At 56.4% G+C, this 17,168-nt stretch overlaps 1 protein-coding gene across 8 annotated transcripts in view; it reads right to left on the reverse strand.

Moving 5' to 3' along the window:
• Positions 1 to 17,168, reverse strand: part of RAB11FIP5 (RAB11 family interacting protein 5) — a 42,319-nt gene that overhangs the window by 17,580 nt on the left and 7,571 nt on the right. For 5 of the 8 annotated variants that reach the window (XR_009958324.1, XM_062574927.1, XM_062574926.1 and 2 more), the window contains exons 2-3: positions 9,763 to 10,202; positions 7,585 to 8,323 (exon numbers count right to left, since the gene is read on the reverse strand). Coding sequence is in view for 6 of the 8 variants with exons in the window: in XM_062574927.1 (XP_062430911.1) it covers positions 7,585 to 8,323; positions 9,763 to 10,202 (1,179 nt within the window). In the remaining 2 variants the exon portion in view is untranslated. The other 3 variants (XR_009958325.1, XM_062574924.1, XM_062574928.1) reach the window with 3 other exon arrangements.

The raw sequence follows: 17,168 nt of genomic DNA on the forward strand, positions 1-17,168 counted from the left end.
GTGACTTGCAATTGGCAAGCAAGAAGTTGCGAGTGAACCACAAAGCACACTTCCACAACGGCATGTGGCTTTGCAACTGTCCCTGCTCGCGGCTGCTGCACAGAAAGGGGGCAGCCGCCTCTCTGCAAAGCAGAGGCATGGCCAAAACAGTAGTTTTTAATAAGCCATGTGAACACTGGATGCAGAAGGGAACCAAACGGCAAAGTTGCTTGGACAACAATTTTCATTTGCTATTATGGGTGGTTCTGTCACAAAAAACTTGGAAGTATTTTAAAGTGCAAAAATGCCATCTTGAGGCAAACATTAGTGATGTGGGGAAGGGGCTGTCATCAGCAGTCATCTCCAGAGCAGGCAGGATCATTAGTGGGCAGCACATCTCTGACCATGAGTGGTGTGTGGACTGGCAGGAGGACGCATGGACTGCGGCAAGGGGAAGCACCCACTTCCCGTCCCTTCTGGCGGCTCCAAAGCCCCATGTGGCAGAACTCCCAAAATACCCTGATAAGCTTGAGAGGATTTCCCACTGGGAGCAACCCATACTGACTTAGCCTTCACACACACACACACACACACAAAATAAAAATTGGAAAAAAATCCCCCAAAAGAAATCAGGACCAGGGCAGTGTTGACATGATTTCTTCCAAATAAGCTCACTTTAACTCAATGTTTCAAGCCCTAGAAGTCCTCACACTGAAGTCTCATGAAACGGCTAAACCAGGTGAGATTTGCCGTCCAAGGCAGAAGTCCATTCGGGCTTGTGAACCTTCACCATCCTCAAAGAATGAGGTTTCCGTACCAAAACCTCCCGCAGGAGGCTTAAGAGGGGTACCAAGACTTAAGGACCAGAGCACCTTGGAAAGGTGCTTATTTATTCAATCCAGTGTCATCAAAGCCTCCTCCTGCCTGGTTTTCAGGTAGGTAACTCACTCATAGGCGAGCGAGCAGCTGACCCCTGGGTGCCTTGAGCCACCCCATGCCCTCACAGGGGATCAGGGGGATCCAGCAGGCAGCTGCCAAAGGAGAGGCAATTCCCACCAGCCCACCAAAGCCGCACACAAGGTCTGGTTTTTGAGGACAGAGCCTGTGTCCCCAGGTGACACTGCTGCTGCCATCTGCAACAGTCTCTTGCAGAGAAATTCCTGTGCCTCCAGTCCCAAGTCTCCTCCTTCTTCCCACCACAGAGCAGCTTTTAACCATTTTTTAATCCTGTCACCAGAGCGGGAAAGCCTGGGTCAGGGTGCTTTCACACAGCAGATGGCATCTGTTACCATCCATCTAGCTTGATGTTAGTTTTCGGCTAAAAGATGGTCTTTGAAGGGCATTTGCCTGCAACCAAATCAACTCCAGCACATACCAGACAATACTGCAAATACCACTTAGCAAAACCAGGCACAAAAAGAAGCCCTGAAACCTTTTCCACTCAAATCAGCAGCTGAGCACCCACTTGGCGCTGCAGGCAGAGACAGCTTGTGGGTGCCCTCTCCTGCTGTCACAAAGCAGCAGTGGTGGCCATGGCGCAGAGTGCCCATGCCCGTACAGCCCAACCGTCCACTGCCGGCTCTCTGCGGGGACCGCTGCACCTGGGTGGAAAGCACATTGCAGTAGCCGCATGTGCAGCTCCGCGGAAGCTAACTCTCTGAGCAGCCCATTTCTTCTGGTGCGTTTTAGGCCTCCTCAGTGAAAAACAGGAAAAAAACCTCCTGAAGAAGCGATGGGAGAAGTTGATGGAGAAGGTGCTGCAGCTTTAGGCACAAATTACCCCAGGGAGACCAGCAGCTTCTCTGCGCTTCGCAGCAAACCTCTCTGGGCACGGTGCAAAGTCAGGGCGCTCCAAGGTCGCATCCTGCCCACAGCACACCCAGGATGCCCTAGGCATGGTCTGAAGTGAGTCTTAGGATATCCTCACGATGGCTATTGCCACTGGCGCCAGGGAAGCACCACGCCACCCATTTGCCTGCACCTTTTCCTACAACACTCACAGCGATTTTGCTGCAACAACGCAGGCAGTTATAGTACTGACCATTTGGAAGCAGGCAGGCAGCAAGATCTAGCTTGAAACCCTCAGGTCTCGACAGCTGCCAGCAGCACGCGCCACAAAGCTTCCTGTTTGCTCCTGCGCTCACTCCCGTCGCTCACACTTGCTCACTGCAGTGTCTGAGGCCAGCTCAAGATCCTTCATCATGATCCTGCTGAAACAGCACCTCGTGCGCAGCAGGAGCGACCAAAGCTCGATCCTCCTGGCTCTGCAGGGCTCGAGCACCGAATGGCCACAGAGCAGTACTCAGCTCCACGCTCCCAACGAGCGCTCCCTGCTAACGACCTTCGCAGCTGCCCGCCGGCCTGGTCGGTTTAGCTTCCTTCCCCAGCACGTCGGGTCCTCCTGGGACAGCCGATGACGGACAGCTCGCCCCAACTGCACCTGCCTGCTTGTGGCACTCTGGTCCTCCTCTTCCTCCAAAATACCCCGCCAAAGTTTTCTTTCCATTGCCTGTTCCCTCTCCTGCCCTTTTCTAACGTGCCTCCGTGTCCCTCGCCGACACCCCCCGGGTTTGCTCGGGGGCCGCACAAGGCTGCTCTCCGCTGCAAACTCCCGGCAGCACAAACCGCGCCTCCCCTCTGGGTTTTCAAAGCACCGTCAGCATTCGGCCTCTCTCCCCCGGACAGGAGTCTCCTGTTGGAACGGTCGCCAGCCGCGCTTCGGCAGCAGACCTGCCTTCCCCGTGACTATCCGCCCCGCGAACAGCCCCGTCTGTCTGTCTGTCTGCCTGCCGAGGGATGCTGCGAGCGCGCGGCCGAATGCGGAGCCGGTGCTGAGCGCAGCGGATGCCTCTAGAGGGAAACCTCCACTTGCAGCAGCCCCGTTTAAGATTTTTTCCTTTGCTGCATTGGAACGCTGACTCACCCTCCTCCTCCTCCCATACCCCATCATACAGCTCGGTGAGCCAAAATAAATAGCGGATACCTTTCTGCCCTCATTTATTTGTTTGGCATCACTTCACAGGCGCATTTCAGCCTCTCAGCAGAAAAAAAAAAAAAAAGAAAAGAAAAGACGACTGCTGAGCAACCCCCTGATGGAAAGTCTATTGGAAACAGCTTGTTCCAGCGCAGGGAGGCTTTCCCTTAGACCGCAGCCCGAATTTCAGGCTACACACAGCCATCCCGGCTCTGCAGTTACCAAACATCCACCCGCCGCGGTCGCGGCCCAGTTTGCAAGACGGCGGGTGACGCTGCACTGCGAAGATAAGGAAAACCACGCGCGCACGCGGTGGAAAAGCAGGCGCTTCGGGCAGGCAGGGCTCGAACCCGGCCCTACGGCAGCGACGGGAATTTGTGCAGAAAGGGGATGGGGAGAAATCGATACGGCAGCCCAGGACATTTTTCCGAGGGGTGGGAACCACAGCTGGAAGGATTCAGAGATTTTGGGGCCAACACAGCTTTTAAATAGCAAACTCGGAGGGCAGAGCACAAGGCTCAGCTCTTAATAACGCAATAACCACACTGCTTTCCCCTCCGTCCTCGCTTCCCTCTCTCCCAGCAGCTACAGACAGGATTTTGGTGGCTGGGGCCGTTCTTCCCGGCGGCTGATCCAGCGCCAACGCGCAGTTTTGCGGCTCAGGCAGCTACAAGCGCCGGAGCCCGGCGGCAGGCCCCCCGACAAGCTCGCCGGGGCCGGCCGCTCCGCTCCCCGCCGGGAGCCAGAGCAGCCACAGCGGTTAGCACAGAAGATTTTCCAGGTAGTTTTACCACTGGCTGGTTTCTCCTTCCCACCCCGCGCACAGCGGACTTGCAGAATGAAAAAGCACCACGTGGAGTTCTCCAAGGCGACCAAGGCACCCAGGACCCCTCGGTGGTGAACGACCTCCGAGCTGTCCAGGGAATAAAACCTTCTAGAAGTGCACGATGAAGAGTGCACACTCTGAGGCAATATTTGGCCTCCTCGCTGGCCGCACCGGGTATGGACCGGAGAAGTGACAGTAAAGGTAGGGGGTTGTTTTGCCTTTTCCTCCCACAAAAGCGGAACCCATGAGCGGTATGAACGCAACCGTTGCTGCAAGAGAGATGGAGTCAGTCCTCCTCTTCTCCTGTTGCCAAGCCTGAGACGTGGCCACGCGTTATCGTCCCGACTCACGCCGCAGGAAGCAGACCCTGCGGAGCTCTGATAACACTGCAGGAAACGCCCAAAACGTTTAAGCCAATTGTTTCGGCCCCAGGCCTCGACTCAAACAAACCAGCTGAGCTTCTTCCTCAGGGACAGCTCTTGACCGCACAACCTTAAAACAACAAACCTCAAAAAGTCTTTTATTCGAGTTGCCAAAGAGCAAACGCTGTTTTCCTACCGCTTCCACTCGAGTCAGCATCAAAGCGGGAGGGCCCGGCCCGGCGAGCCTCGCGCAGGACCCCACTCGCCCTCGCTGCGTGGAGCCAGGCTGGCCCGGCGCCTGGGGTGCTCTGACCGTTTGGTCGACAAAAAAAAAAAAAAAAAAAAAAAAAAAAAAAAAAAAAAAAAAAAGCCCGTAGCAGAACAGTGTCTTATTGTGAAGCTGAAGTTAAAAACAGCCTAAAGTGAGCAGCTTCCTTATTTTAGAAAGGGTACGGTTTTGCAAGAGCAAGTAGTTAAGGACAAGCTATGCCAAGCGCGTCTCAGCTGCAGGCTAATTTAAACCTTAACTATAAAGACTCTTTCTAATTACAGCTTTTCTAACTAATTACAGGGTGGGTTTTGCTGCCTTGCAAACACCACTGCTGTTGACACTCTCTCCCCACGCTCAGCCGCAGGTTCAACTAGACCCATCCATGATGGGCAAAGGGGAGGCGATACAACTCTGCTTCGTTAGCTGGCAGGAGCCAAAAATTTAAAGTTTCCGGAAGCAGGAGAACAAGAGCGGGAAGAAAAGAATCCTCTCCATGGGTTAAGTCAAAGAGGCAGTGAAAAACTGCTTGATACGGCGGCCGGTTCTCCCTCCAAAGCAAAAGCTAATCCATCTTCAGATCTAGAACCAGTTGCCCTGGTAATAGAAGAGCAGCAGGCTTAGGTCTCCTCCAGATGCAGATGTGCCTCTAGAAAAAGCCCCACAGAGAAGCGCGGCTAACTTTTTCAGTTGCAGGCTTTGGAGACAATATGCATTTTATTATCAAGCTACAGATGGCATCAGACCATACGGGTAATCTGCTGCCAAGGCAGATACTGTCAGGACCTAATAAATTTTTCAACAGCTTTGACTTGAATCGGCGGCATGGTCCAGGTGAGGTAGATCAGTGTAAGGAAGGAGAATAAAATAAAAAACATAGACGTTTTCTATAAATAGAATAAGACAAATAATGACATTGTAATTAATGGTTAAAAAAAGATCAAGGACCAGGAAAATAAGTCTAAAGGCAGTGAGGCTGCTCCAGGCAGCTGAGATTGAGGCTCTAACCACAGCCGGCTTGGTCTGAAATAAAACTGTGAGCACTGAAGTAGATTAAAAAAAAAACACACACACACACAGAGTAAAAACGCTATGGGAGGGGAATACCCTGGATATAGTCCCAGCAGCTGTCACTGAAAAAACACAGGATTGTTAGAAACAAATAGTTTTTATGGGTACCTCTCCACTGACTCTGATTATCTGCTGGGCTGGACGCGACGAGCGTTCAGAAGCTGATTTACGACCGGATCAGACGTCTCTACTTAGGAGACAGCAACATCCATCAGCGGGATGGGACCGGCACGGCTCATGGGTTGGATTTCAACGCGCAGCCTCCGTTTATACCAAACCGTACTTCCTCGCTTTGCTACAATTGCAAAGCAAGGAGAAATCCTCAGGTTTCTCACCAATTTATCAGTGAAAAGACTCCAAAGGGAGTCGTGCAGGGCCAAATACCTTCTCCCCATTGCATTCACCCACTGACCCCACGTTTGCTGTAGGCTCGTGGCACTTCGCGATCTGCCCGAGCCAACCAGCAGAGTCGGTGCTTGGACACGCCGAGATTTTTTTACGGGTTTATTTTTCACGCAGTGACTTTTCTACCAGAATTTAAATCGGAAGGCAGTTTTCTTAATGCAAAACTTAAAAAAAAGAGGGGGAGCAGTTCAGAAGAGCAAACCTAAGTGCTAACAGTCTGTCCTTGCTGAATTGGAGCAGCAGAGACCGGAGTCGCTTTGTCTCACTCAGAAGCAGAGCTCGCACCAGGGAGCGATGCCGGATCACTACGGGCATCTCAAGGCTCCTGGAAACGCAAGACACCTAAGCAGGAGATAGAGCCACCACCGTCCTGGGACTTCGTGCTCATTTCTCCCACAGCCGGACCAGTTCGAGGACGTAAATCTTTCTCGGGAAGCCCTCCTCCCCCGCGAGGGGGGCCCGCCTCTCCTTCGCGGAGCGGCTGCATGGCCGGGCTCCGTCACCCTTCCCTTCCCCATCACCTCCTGCGCGCGAGCCGCTTGTCACCCATTTCCGACACCGCTTCCCTCTTCTTTTCTCGCCTTTGAACAAGAAGGTGCATCTGTCTGATGCACCCGTGCCCTCGCTTACGTCTGAGCAGCTTTTTACAAGCAATTTTCTTTAACTCGTGCAGGAATCTGGTTCGATTAAATACACCCTGAGTGCCCTCCTCATTAGAGGAGGCTTAGACTGAATTAAAATCCTTCTGCTTAATAAATTAGGTTAAAGTCAGCCCAGATTAGAAAATCCCTATAATGAATCAACCTGATCACTTCCAGTAGCTCTAGACTGGTAGTTCTTTTCACCGGCTGTTTTTTCCACCCCGTTTTCTCCCTCTGCTGAGCGATGATGACACCATCCCGTGCTCTCAGAAAACCTCTGGACTCCACCTCGGGAGCCGAAGCTGAGCCCCTCTGGCACACGCAGGGGGCAAAGCTCACAAGCAGCCAACGCGCTCCGCTAACCCCGGTGCTCCCCGACTGCGGCGCAAGCACGCTCGTCCCCACGCCAGCCCCGGCTCGTGACGGGCACCGGACTCGCTGCTGAGCAAGAAAACCAGCATGGAAACGGCACGGACCCATCACGGTTTGTGTGCCACAAAGCCGAGGATTTAGAGGGATGAATCATCACATTAAGCTAGAACAATTAGGGATCGTAATGGGCAGAGGGGAAGGCTGGGTGGGAGGGGAAGAGGAAAGAGCAGGGCTGGGATTAGTTACTTCAGAAATATTAACCATATCTCAGGTTACCAAACTACCACACCCCAGGCCAGACCAGTGATGCGGAGGGTGTGGGATGTTAATAAAAAAGTGCAACTGCATGTCAGTACAGCCTGCATCCTGCACTGAATGCCAGGAAAGCGTTTTAGCTAATTAAAGGATAACGTCCCTTTGCATTCCCATTGCACTTGGAGGCCACAGAAACACTTGGCACCACCATGCTGAACATCACCCCGCACAGAGGTACATCTTGCTCCCCACGGAGGCACTTTTATCTCACTATTATCTTGGCAGACCTGAAAAATCAGTCGGATGTAGGTGCAATGGGGACCAGTCCTTCAACTGATGTTGGAGAGCATTTAACAACACAACCATTTAAGACCAGAGGGGGGGGGGGCAGCTGGTTAATGGCCTACACATCCCTACCCCCTTTCACTGACCTGGGTTTCTGAGGAGACTCTTTGGGTTCCTTTGAACCAAACCAGCCGCTGGTCCTATTTCTTTCGTCTCCACCTGCCGTCGCTTGGACGGATGAACCATGGGAGGGTCCCACTTTCTCTCCCTGGCCTTTGCTCCCCACATCGCTCTTGTTGCCTGTGTGGTGGAAGAGACTGCCCTTAGCTTTCTTGTCTTCCTTCCTCATTTCTTCAGGATGTTTTTCTTTTGTCACCTCCGCAGAGAAGACCATGGGTGTTGCAACTTGGGTAGGTTTGGCCTCTAAGCGATTGTTTTCTTCCATCTTGGCTCTGCCCAGATGATTACTGAGGGTTACGGCTTTAGTGGAGACCTTGAGCTCCTCTTGCAAGGCTAAGCTGGGAGGAGACGGGATGAACCTGGGCTCGTCTCTCTGCTGTATCCTCTCAAAGTTGCTGACCCCCCAAGGCACCTCGTGGGAGTCAGGATGGAGGGGAGTGAAGCCAAAGCTCTCCTCCGGCCTTTTGGGGACGCTGGGCACGGAGAGCGGCGCGGAGCTCTGCGGGGCAGACACGGGGCTCTTTGGGGCAGGCTCGTCACTGTAAACGTGGCTCCCGTTGATGCAGAGAGAGGACCGAGACACGGGATCGTTCTTTGGCTTCAGGCTTTGGATTGCTTTCGGCTCTGGTGCTGCGCTGACCTGGGAGACGTCGTCACTGAACGCTCTCTTGTGGGTCAATTTTGGAGACGGCAAGTAGTCTTTAACTGAAGCAGGGGAATAAAGCACAAAACAGATGTGAGCCTCCTCTCTGGGTAACGGGCACAGGTACTGCAAAGCTTGGTTATCTTCTGCTTGCAAACACAGAGGGGGTCTGTGAAATTATCCCAGCTTTCTCCCTCCCAGGCTCTACCTATTGGAAATAAGTTACTGGAAGTGCAAAGTACAGGTCACAAGCATGTGGCTGTACGAGCTCTGCAATACTCTCCCAAGCGAATCACCTCCCACTGCAGGATCCAGACAGCACTCTTTTGTAAGATGACAAAACTCAAGTCTGAGAGCAGCCGGGAATGCAAGAAAATGCAATAAACTATCCCAAAGCTTCTTAAAGGGCTTATGCTTAAGCGTGGTTTCAAGTTTTGCATTGAATAGAAGACGACGAGCCTCTCAGCTCCACTCCAACCGGCCAGGTTGCTGCTTTGCGTAAGGCAAGTCAGGAGGTCCCGCGCCTGCCTCGCCTCCCCTGTAGCTGCTGCTAACATCAGCAGTGTTCACAGCCACTTGGAGAGCCCAGTTAGAAGAGCTGCCTGCACATTAGGTGACACATATCTGATCTCTCTCCCAAGTCGGAGAGCTTCTGCCTCCTTCACCACGGTGCGAGGATGAACAGGGCCAAACCAGCGCCTCCGTTTGCACTCCAGTGTGGCAGGCAGGTGTGCATGGGCATGTCACCCAGCAGCACCCACAAGGCACCAACCAGGCAGCCTCACAAACATGGTGAGAAGCAGCACGTACCCAGCGACCCCCACCCGAAGTGGGAATCGGCCATCTCTAGCCAATGAAATCATTTAATTACAAATTTTGTTCTCAAGGGACGGCCAGAATTAACGCACTACAAGGGCCTTTTTTGTTTGCAAATCACCGCTGCCTGAGAGCCAAGAGCTCAGATTGCTTTAATCACCAGGAACCGGTCACCGGTCCGACTTTGCATCCAAGCTGGAGGCATCCTGTTAGACAGCAGGGCCGCAGCAGAGCTCAGCAGCAAAGCGCTCCGCTCTGCTCAGCCCTCTCCCGGGGGCATCCTGCCAGGGCAACCTGCCCTTGGGAGGCAGAGGGCAATTCTCCGCTCGTGGGCACCAAGCTCCCGTCGGAGCCCTTTTCACGGCCCGAGGAGAACTGGTCCGAAACTGCCCTCCCTAGCCACAGCCCACCCCTCGCGGGGCTGGCGGCGAGGAGGCTGCCGTTCGCGCGCGCCGCAGCAGCGCAAGTCAGCGCTGCCGAGAGGGTCTCCACGCACAAGCTCAGCATTAAAACCAAAACCGGAGACGGCTCTGGCAGGCAGGTTCCTGCTGGCATGCAGAAGGTCTCAGAGGGTTTGCGCAGGACGCTGTAAGCAATTAGTTAACAGATTTGCAAGAAAGCCTTAGCAGCCCGTTACAAAGAAAAGAAAGAAAAAGGGGGGGGATTAAAACTCTTATCCTCTTACCAGAGTGCTCCGTGGACAGACTGCTGTGTCTGCTGGGGGATTTGGTTACCTCGGGAACATTTACAGCCATGCCCAGGCTGGCTGAAGAGATGGTGCTGTCGGATCCCAGGGAGGTGTTGGACTGGGTCAAGGAAGACTTGCGAAGCTTGTTCTTCAGGAAGAAGCCCTTGACTTTGGACTTCTTGCCCCCAACATCATAGTCATCCTCCATGTCGAGGGCGCCCATGCTGCTGGGGATGATGGCAGAGGCCGACTCCAAGTCGTATTTCTTCTTGCCCTTCACCTTGTCCTTCAGTTTGCCGAAAGGCGACCGTGGTTTGTCCTTCATGGACAGGTCGAACATGCTGGCCGTGAGGTTGTTGCGTGTGTACTGGATGCTCACTTGGATCTCACCACGCTCCTTCTCCTTCTTCCCAGGCTTGGAGTGTAGCTTGTGCCACCTGGAGCCAGACAGAAAAGAAAGGAGAGGGCCTCTCTGTTACTGCCAAGGGCCACAAACCAGAACGGCCCAGAGGAGGCTGGTGGGACCCAGCACGAGCGCGCCTGACGTCAGCTGGGACCCGCATCTGCTCCCTTGAGCGATGCCTGCTCAACTCCTACTGCTCTGCAGACATGGACACGTACAGACTCCCAGCACAGAGGCGGCACCTGGGACTCAACCCCTCGCCAAACCGTGACACCTTTTCCTCCTGGCACTGCCACTGAGGAACCCAACACAGACCCTTCAGCGTAGGCTAACGTCAGATACCGCCATGAGCTTCAAGGGGAGGTTAGAGGTGGCCAAATTTTTATACGATCAGTTGATATGTCGCTGTCATATGCCCGTGTTTAAAAAAAGAAGGCACTCTGTGCTTGCCTCTGAAATATTTATGAGTCTGTGACTCAGAACAAATCCTTTCAAGTCAGAGTCAGTACCCTGATGACAAAGGCACCAAACAACATTCATTAAAGTAACTTTATTCCAGACCCTCTTCATCTCACCCTAGAAGAAGAGGGTGCTCACCCCTGAGCTGGGCGCCCGCGTGACCGTGCAAAGCTTCTACCATCTCGACAGGTAAAAGATCTGCAGCTCCACTGCACTAATATATAACCACTACAGCTCTCCAAATCGCACTGTAAGTGAAACAACTCTGACCCTGCCTGGATCAAGACATGAGGATTCCCCTTAACAAGTCAAAAGGAAACGTGTAGTGGTCACAACATACACGGAGGGGTGCTCTGGTAACTCAGGACAGGCTGTAATTCTCAGTGATGTGCTTTACAGGTGGAGCACGTGGCAAAAGTTGGAAGAAATTTCTAGGCCTGCAAATAGAACAATTTTCCAAAGACGTATTAAAAAAAAAAAAGGAAAAAAAAAAGAAAACCTCAGCTGTATTTTGCACTCGCTGGTTAGAGTGCACTGGAAAGGTGAAGTCATCCAGAAAAAAAGGGAAGGAAAATGTGAAGCAATGGAGACGGGTGTAACCACGCTGAAATCAGCAGGGCGAGGGGAAAACACAAACCGGCTTCCCCAGAGGTTTTTGCTTTCCTGCTAAGGATGCAAGGGGGAAAGGAGGAATCGGAGAGCCCACTGGGGAGGGGGGCAGGGAACCACGCGTGGGCACCGGTCGTACGCCTGCCACCGTGCCGAAGCGCGCAAAGCCCGAGTCGCGCGGGGTCCGGGTGAGCGGGCTCGGGCCCCTCGAGCCCAGCATCAGCCTCAGGGAAACCCCCCGCGCCGGCCCAGCTCCTCCTCTGCTGCGAGCCGCGGTGGCCACCACCTCGCCGGGGCACCCGCGGCCCCGCGCGCAGCTCCGGAGGTCGGCCGTCACCTCTAAGCCTCCAAGAGCTCGGTCGGATACCGCTGCCCGGGCGGAGAAACGGTGATTTTACTACGCTACGGGCTCCGCAGCAGGACAAGCCTTTTGCCAGCCCGGGGGAGCTTTGCACCGCGGATCCCAGCGGCACCGCCGGGCTGAAATCCGTCCCCGGCGCCCGCCGGGTGGGAAACGCCGCGGGACGCAGGAGGACGTGACCGAAGAGAAGCGCCAACCCCTTGCAAAGCTCTGGGAGGCAAAGAGGCGCCCGAAGAGCCAGGCGCGACGCCAGGAGGCAGCTAGGGAAACAGGAGCAGGTGAGTCAGAGCCCTTCCACGGGAGCGCCGGAGGAGACGCCGCTCGCGAGGAGCCCGCGGAGCACCGCGGGGCCGTCGCTCGGCGCGAAGCGAGCCCTGGAAGAGGCTCGAGCGGGAAGACGACGGGCCTGCGTGCCGGATCAGCGAACGGGAAAGATCTCACGAGTGGTTTTGACACCTTGTATCACCCTGCAGGGGGAAAAAAAAAAAAAAAAGGGGGGGGGGAGAAATCCGGATGAATCAACCTAAGGAAAAGCAGCAGCTTCTCGGGATGACGAGGCGCAACAGCCCACAAAAGCCCCACGCTGCCTCAGCTGCCACCGAGACCCCGACCCCGCGCCCCCCTTCCTGCCGCCCCCACGCTCCTGGGGTGGCCGAGACGGGCCCGGCCGGCGAGCCGGAGCTCGGCGACGACACGGCTCCCGCTCCGGCGGCGCCGGCGCGCAGGCTGCGCGCGCCCGTTCGGCAGGTCACCGGCCTCCGGAGAAGGAGCTCGTCTGCATTACGGCACCTTGGAAAGAACCAGCCTTAAAACCTGATCTGCCTCAAAAAGCTTCAGGCTGAGAAAAGCCTCGGTTTGTGCCGGCGACGGATTAACGAGCTATTTCTGGTCGCCCAGCCCTAATCAGCAGGACTACACCCCAAGCGGGGAGAGAAATATTTTTAGGCAGAGCTCTAAGTTTGTGAGATGATGTGAGCGTTTGGGAGCATTAAATGTTTCCATGCCTTTTTTTTTTCCTCCTATTTTTTTTCCTTTTAAACCGATTCCGGTAGAAAGATCAGGCGCGGGCGCTGCCGCAGCCGCACCGGGAAGGCGGCTGAACGCGGAGCCGGCCGGGAGGCGTCTCGAGAGCAGGAGCAGGGAGGGATTCGGCACGGCAAACCGCCGCCACGCCGAAAGCAAACCTCCGCGGCCGTTCTCGCAGCGCCCCTCTGCCGCTAACGCCGTCCTGAACCGCCTCCGATTTCTCCACGCGTCTCTTCCACGAGCTGCACCTGGTGGGAAGCCCTGGCCGGGAGGTTCGGTGTTCGGACCATCCCGCTGCTTAGGCGCGAATATTTAGTGCGGCAAAGCCCTCGAAGCCCCCAGGAGAGGCAGCGCCGCCGCGACGCGCAGAGCGGGTGAATATTATCACGGTGCCGCTGCCACCTCCGTTGAAATGCCACGAGCATCCCCCAGCTCGGAGGGGCGCGCGACCGGTCGATGCTTCGGCACGCGCAAGCGTTCTCCCAGGTCCGAGCGGCCACCCACCGCAGCGCCGCGGTCTGCCGGGACTCGCAAACCTTTCGGCTCCCGAGGCGCGAGCTGCGGTCGTGCATTTTGCAAGTGCCCCCCGCGCCCGTCCCCCTCCGCGCGAGACACCCCGGCTCGGCGGATGATGAACGGCTCCGGGATTCGACGGCCGGGACGACGGTACCGCGCGCGGCCTCCTGCCGGCTCGGGTCCAGCTCCTCGCCGCTCGGGGCATCCGCGAGTCCTGGCTTTGGCCCATCGCTGCCCTGCAGCCCCGAAATCCGCCCCTACAAACCGGTCTCCCCTTGCACGTGGAGCCGAGGAATGAAACCTGCTGCTTCCCAGCCTGCTAGGCCTCCTCCCGCTCCGCGGAGCGCTGCGGCTTCCCATCCACCGGCTGCTGCCCACCTCCGCCGCGAGGCGATGCTCCTGCCAAGCCACCTCGGCCCGGCCACGCGGGGAGCCCAGCCGGCTCGGAGACGCCTCCGGCACAGCCCCTCCGAGCAGAGCAGCTCCAACAGCTCGCAGACGCGAGCCGCAGGGCAAGCGACCAGCTCTCGCTAACAGAAACGTGTGCGTTTTCCCCCTCCTCTGCCCCGTTAAAGCATCAGACAGAGACGAGGCATCAGCGGCACGTGACAGGCAGCGCCGGGCACGACGGCGCTGCCCGGTGCCGCCGCGGGCCACCTGCGAGGGCCTCCCTTCGCCCGTCAGGGCGCACGGGAAGGAAGCAGCAACGTGCCCCGGCACGCAGAAGCCTCAAGCAGAAAGCTCTCCGGAAAGGGGAAGCAGCCGGAGGCCCCTTCGAGCTCTCGGATGCCTTCTGGGAAGCGGCTTGCGGATACGTTTTCGCCCCGGCTCCCCTCTCACCGCGGCACCGCCGCTCAGGAGCGCCGATCTACGCCGAGGGCCTCGCCGGCCCCTCCGGAGTCTCGGTAAAGCCCTTTCCCGCGCCAACGCTCCGCTCCCTTTCCACTCGCCCCGGCTGAGAGCCAGGGAGGACGGCGTGCTGCGGCGCGCTGCCGAAAGGCAGCTCTGCAGGCGAAGGCACCAAGAGCCCCGCGGCTATTTTTGCTTCTGCTGTTGCTGGGATCGGAGCAGAAAGGGAGCAGAGCCCGAGGCGATCGTGTATCTCCACGAAAGCACGTGCTTCCCCCATCCGGCAGCAGCGATCCCATCCCGGAAAGGCAGAGGTGGTGCTGAGCAAAGGGAAAAAAGAGCCTGGTGTAAAAACAAGAGCGCTGGAGCTGTTGATTAACGAGGGGAAGCGACGCCGCGGAGGATGCCGACGGGACAGCTTGGCGCAGGGGTCAGCGTCTGGCTCGCCCCGTCCTGCCGCTCCGCGCGAGCGGCCTGGGTAAGGGAGCCCAGGGGAAGCCGGGAGCCTGGCGGACGCCCAGCAGCGCTTCCCCCTCTCGCAGCCAAGCATCCGCCTGACAAACCTGACGGGACGTTGTGCGAAATCGCGACAAAACGCTCAGCCGACCAGGGCCACCACGGGAACGTCACTTCAAGGACAGCCACAAAGATGCTCAGCACCTCACCTCGACTGCCCGGAGGCAGCTCAGACAACCAGCAAGACCTTGAGCTCTACCTGCCCCTGCTCCTGCCACCTCCAAGCAAGCCCCCCAGAGCAGGGGCAAGTTGGTGGCCAGCAGGTAGGAGAGTCCATGAAGCTGGTGGAGCAAGTTTGGGGAGGGCAGGTCTCCCCAAACTAGTCTATGAGGATCCTGTAAAGGGATCGGGAGTGGGGAAAGGCACAGCCAGGCTTGGCCCAGTGTAGAGGAACTGTTGTCCCAAAGGGAACTACGGAAAACTGGGAAAACTCTTCTCCATCAGATCAATGACCACTATTTTGTGTTCAGTACAGGGATCCACCACTAAAGCAGTGCTCCAGGAAACATTGGTTTGGGTATTCGAATTATAGGGCCACCTAGAAGGAAAATGTTTGAGCAGACAGCTTTTTCCATCAGTAAGAAAGTTTAGTTGGGCTTATCAGATACCTGGTCTGCACTGGGCTGTCCCAGCATCTCCAGGGACAGGAAGACAAAAGGGACACGGAGCCAACCCCTAAAGAAGGGCAACAAGCCCTTTCCATAGCCAGATGCCCCCTCTCCCCCATCAACCCCTCTTTTCCCCCCACAACCTTTCTGCCTGCAACGTGCACTTCCCCACACAGCTGCTGAGTCCCAGCAGCCCCAGGGCTAGGGAGCAGCTCCAGCCAGCCCAGCACCTTGGCTGGCTCCGGTGCCGCACCGGCACAGCCCGAGGTGGCCAACAGCAGTGGTTTTACAGGGCAGTCACCTCTTTGGAGCTGGTCTCTATCTTGATGGGATATCAGAGATTTTCGTTGCGAAAGACAAGCAAGAAAGACAACGAGCCTCCACCGTTTTTCCAAGAGGAGATCAGCTGCTGCCCGGTTCTCCACAGCAGGAGCTTTTAGAGGCAGGGCAGACCCAGCCCCACACATAGGACGCAGCTCCCTTGGCACTTTGGCTCAGACCGGGCTGTGCTCCGACCCGCTCCCCACAGCTCCCATTTGTCATGCATTGGTCTCCTTCTGGAGAAAACAAAAACAGAAGATGCACCTGGTGGGTGCTCCAAACACCCAGGGGTATCACAAGGCTGGGCCAGAACCAGGCTCCAAAGCGTGGAAAGCACGAGTCAGGCCCTCAGCACCATCCTGCTGCTCCTCATGAACAGCAGCAGATACCGCTACCCAGCTGCGTCCCACTCTGCCCACTGGCCACCACATGCCGGATGAGTTAACCACCACGATGGAGGAGGAGCTGGAGCGAGAAGCCTGCGTGGAAAGCAGAGTGATGCTGCCAGGGTTTCCCTGCTCAACCATCCCCGCGTGAAGGTTTCCTGCTCACCCATCCTTGCACTGCCACGCTCAGCGTTTCTTTCGGGGCAGACATGGTCCTTCCAAAGAGGACATGGTCCTTCCAAGGAGAACCACCTTTGCTCTCCCACAGGTCCGATTAAGGTCCCCGAGAGATGCCCGTCTACCTTCTGGCCAGAGGAGGCCCAGTCTAGATGATCTACCTCGCTCTGATGGACCCTCTGGACACCTTCAGCAGAGGTTCTCCAGTCTCAACCCCGCACTGATCCCAGTGCATTGCTAGTGGTTGTTGGGGCAGTTAAAGTCGCTTAAGAGCTCGTGGCGTCCACGGACACGCACAGGAAAGGATGCACAAGCAGAGAGTTTCTACAGCGCTTCAGTCAGACCCCTCTCATAGCCTCCCAAAGTCGTCCGACGCCGACGGGAGGCCGAGATTCGCCTCTGACCGTGCAGAAGGGCTCCTGCCCCGCGACGCTGAGCTGCCCGAGCCGAAGCTACCGAGCAAGTCCGAGCCTGGCGCAGAGCCAACGTCTCTTCTCCTCCGGCACCAGCCTGTCGTTTGCTGCTGAATCATCCCTGCAACAAGGTCAGCCCTGCCTGCGAAAGGAGCCACAACTCTCTAATCAGAGGCTACCTCGGCCCGTACCGCAACAGAGACACCGGGGCGGCCCGGAGCTGCGAGGTGAGCGCAGCAAGGGCAACCCCAAAAAGGGGAAAATAAAAAAGATAAAATAAAAAGGAAGGGGAACCGTTCCTGCTGCTGTGATTCCCCCTTTGACAGGCACAGCCGGTGGCTAGCGCTGGCCGCCGGCAAAGAGGAGCTTCGGTGAGGCCAGAGCCCTGCGGAAGCGCGGCAGGGCGCCGAGGACGAGAGGGAAGTTCACCTCGTCGCGAAGCGCAGGGTGGAAATCAACCCAGCCCCGGGGAGTTTTGTGCTTCTCGGCCGGCTTTGTATTTTTAAACGCAGCTTCCCCCACCGACGCCGGGAAGCTTTTCTGCAGCGTAGCTTCATTTTGCGCTGGTTTTGGATGCCCTATTTTGCAAGGTGAACCCTCTAAGCTGCTAAAAGCACAGATGGAAAACAAATACAGGCTGACTCCCCTACGGATGGGGACGAGAGAGCTCGGGAGCGTCAGATGGAAAGAGCTTTATCCCTCCGGGAATTGCTCGGAAACAAACTCGGAAAAAAAACCCCAAAGCCCCGCAGCTCATCA

The sequence above is a fragment of the Rhea pennata genome, chromosome 4 (genome assembly GCF_028389875.1).
Source record: "Rhea pennata isolate bPtePen1 chromosome 4, bPtePen1.pri, whole genome shotgun sequence".
Taxonomy (NCBI): domain Eukaryota; kingdom Metazoa; phylum Chordata; class Aves; order Rheiformes; family Rheidae; genus Rhea; species Rhea pennata.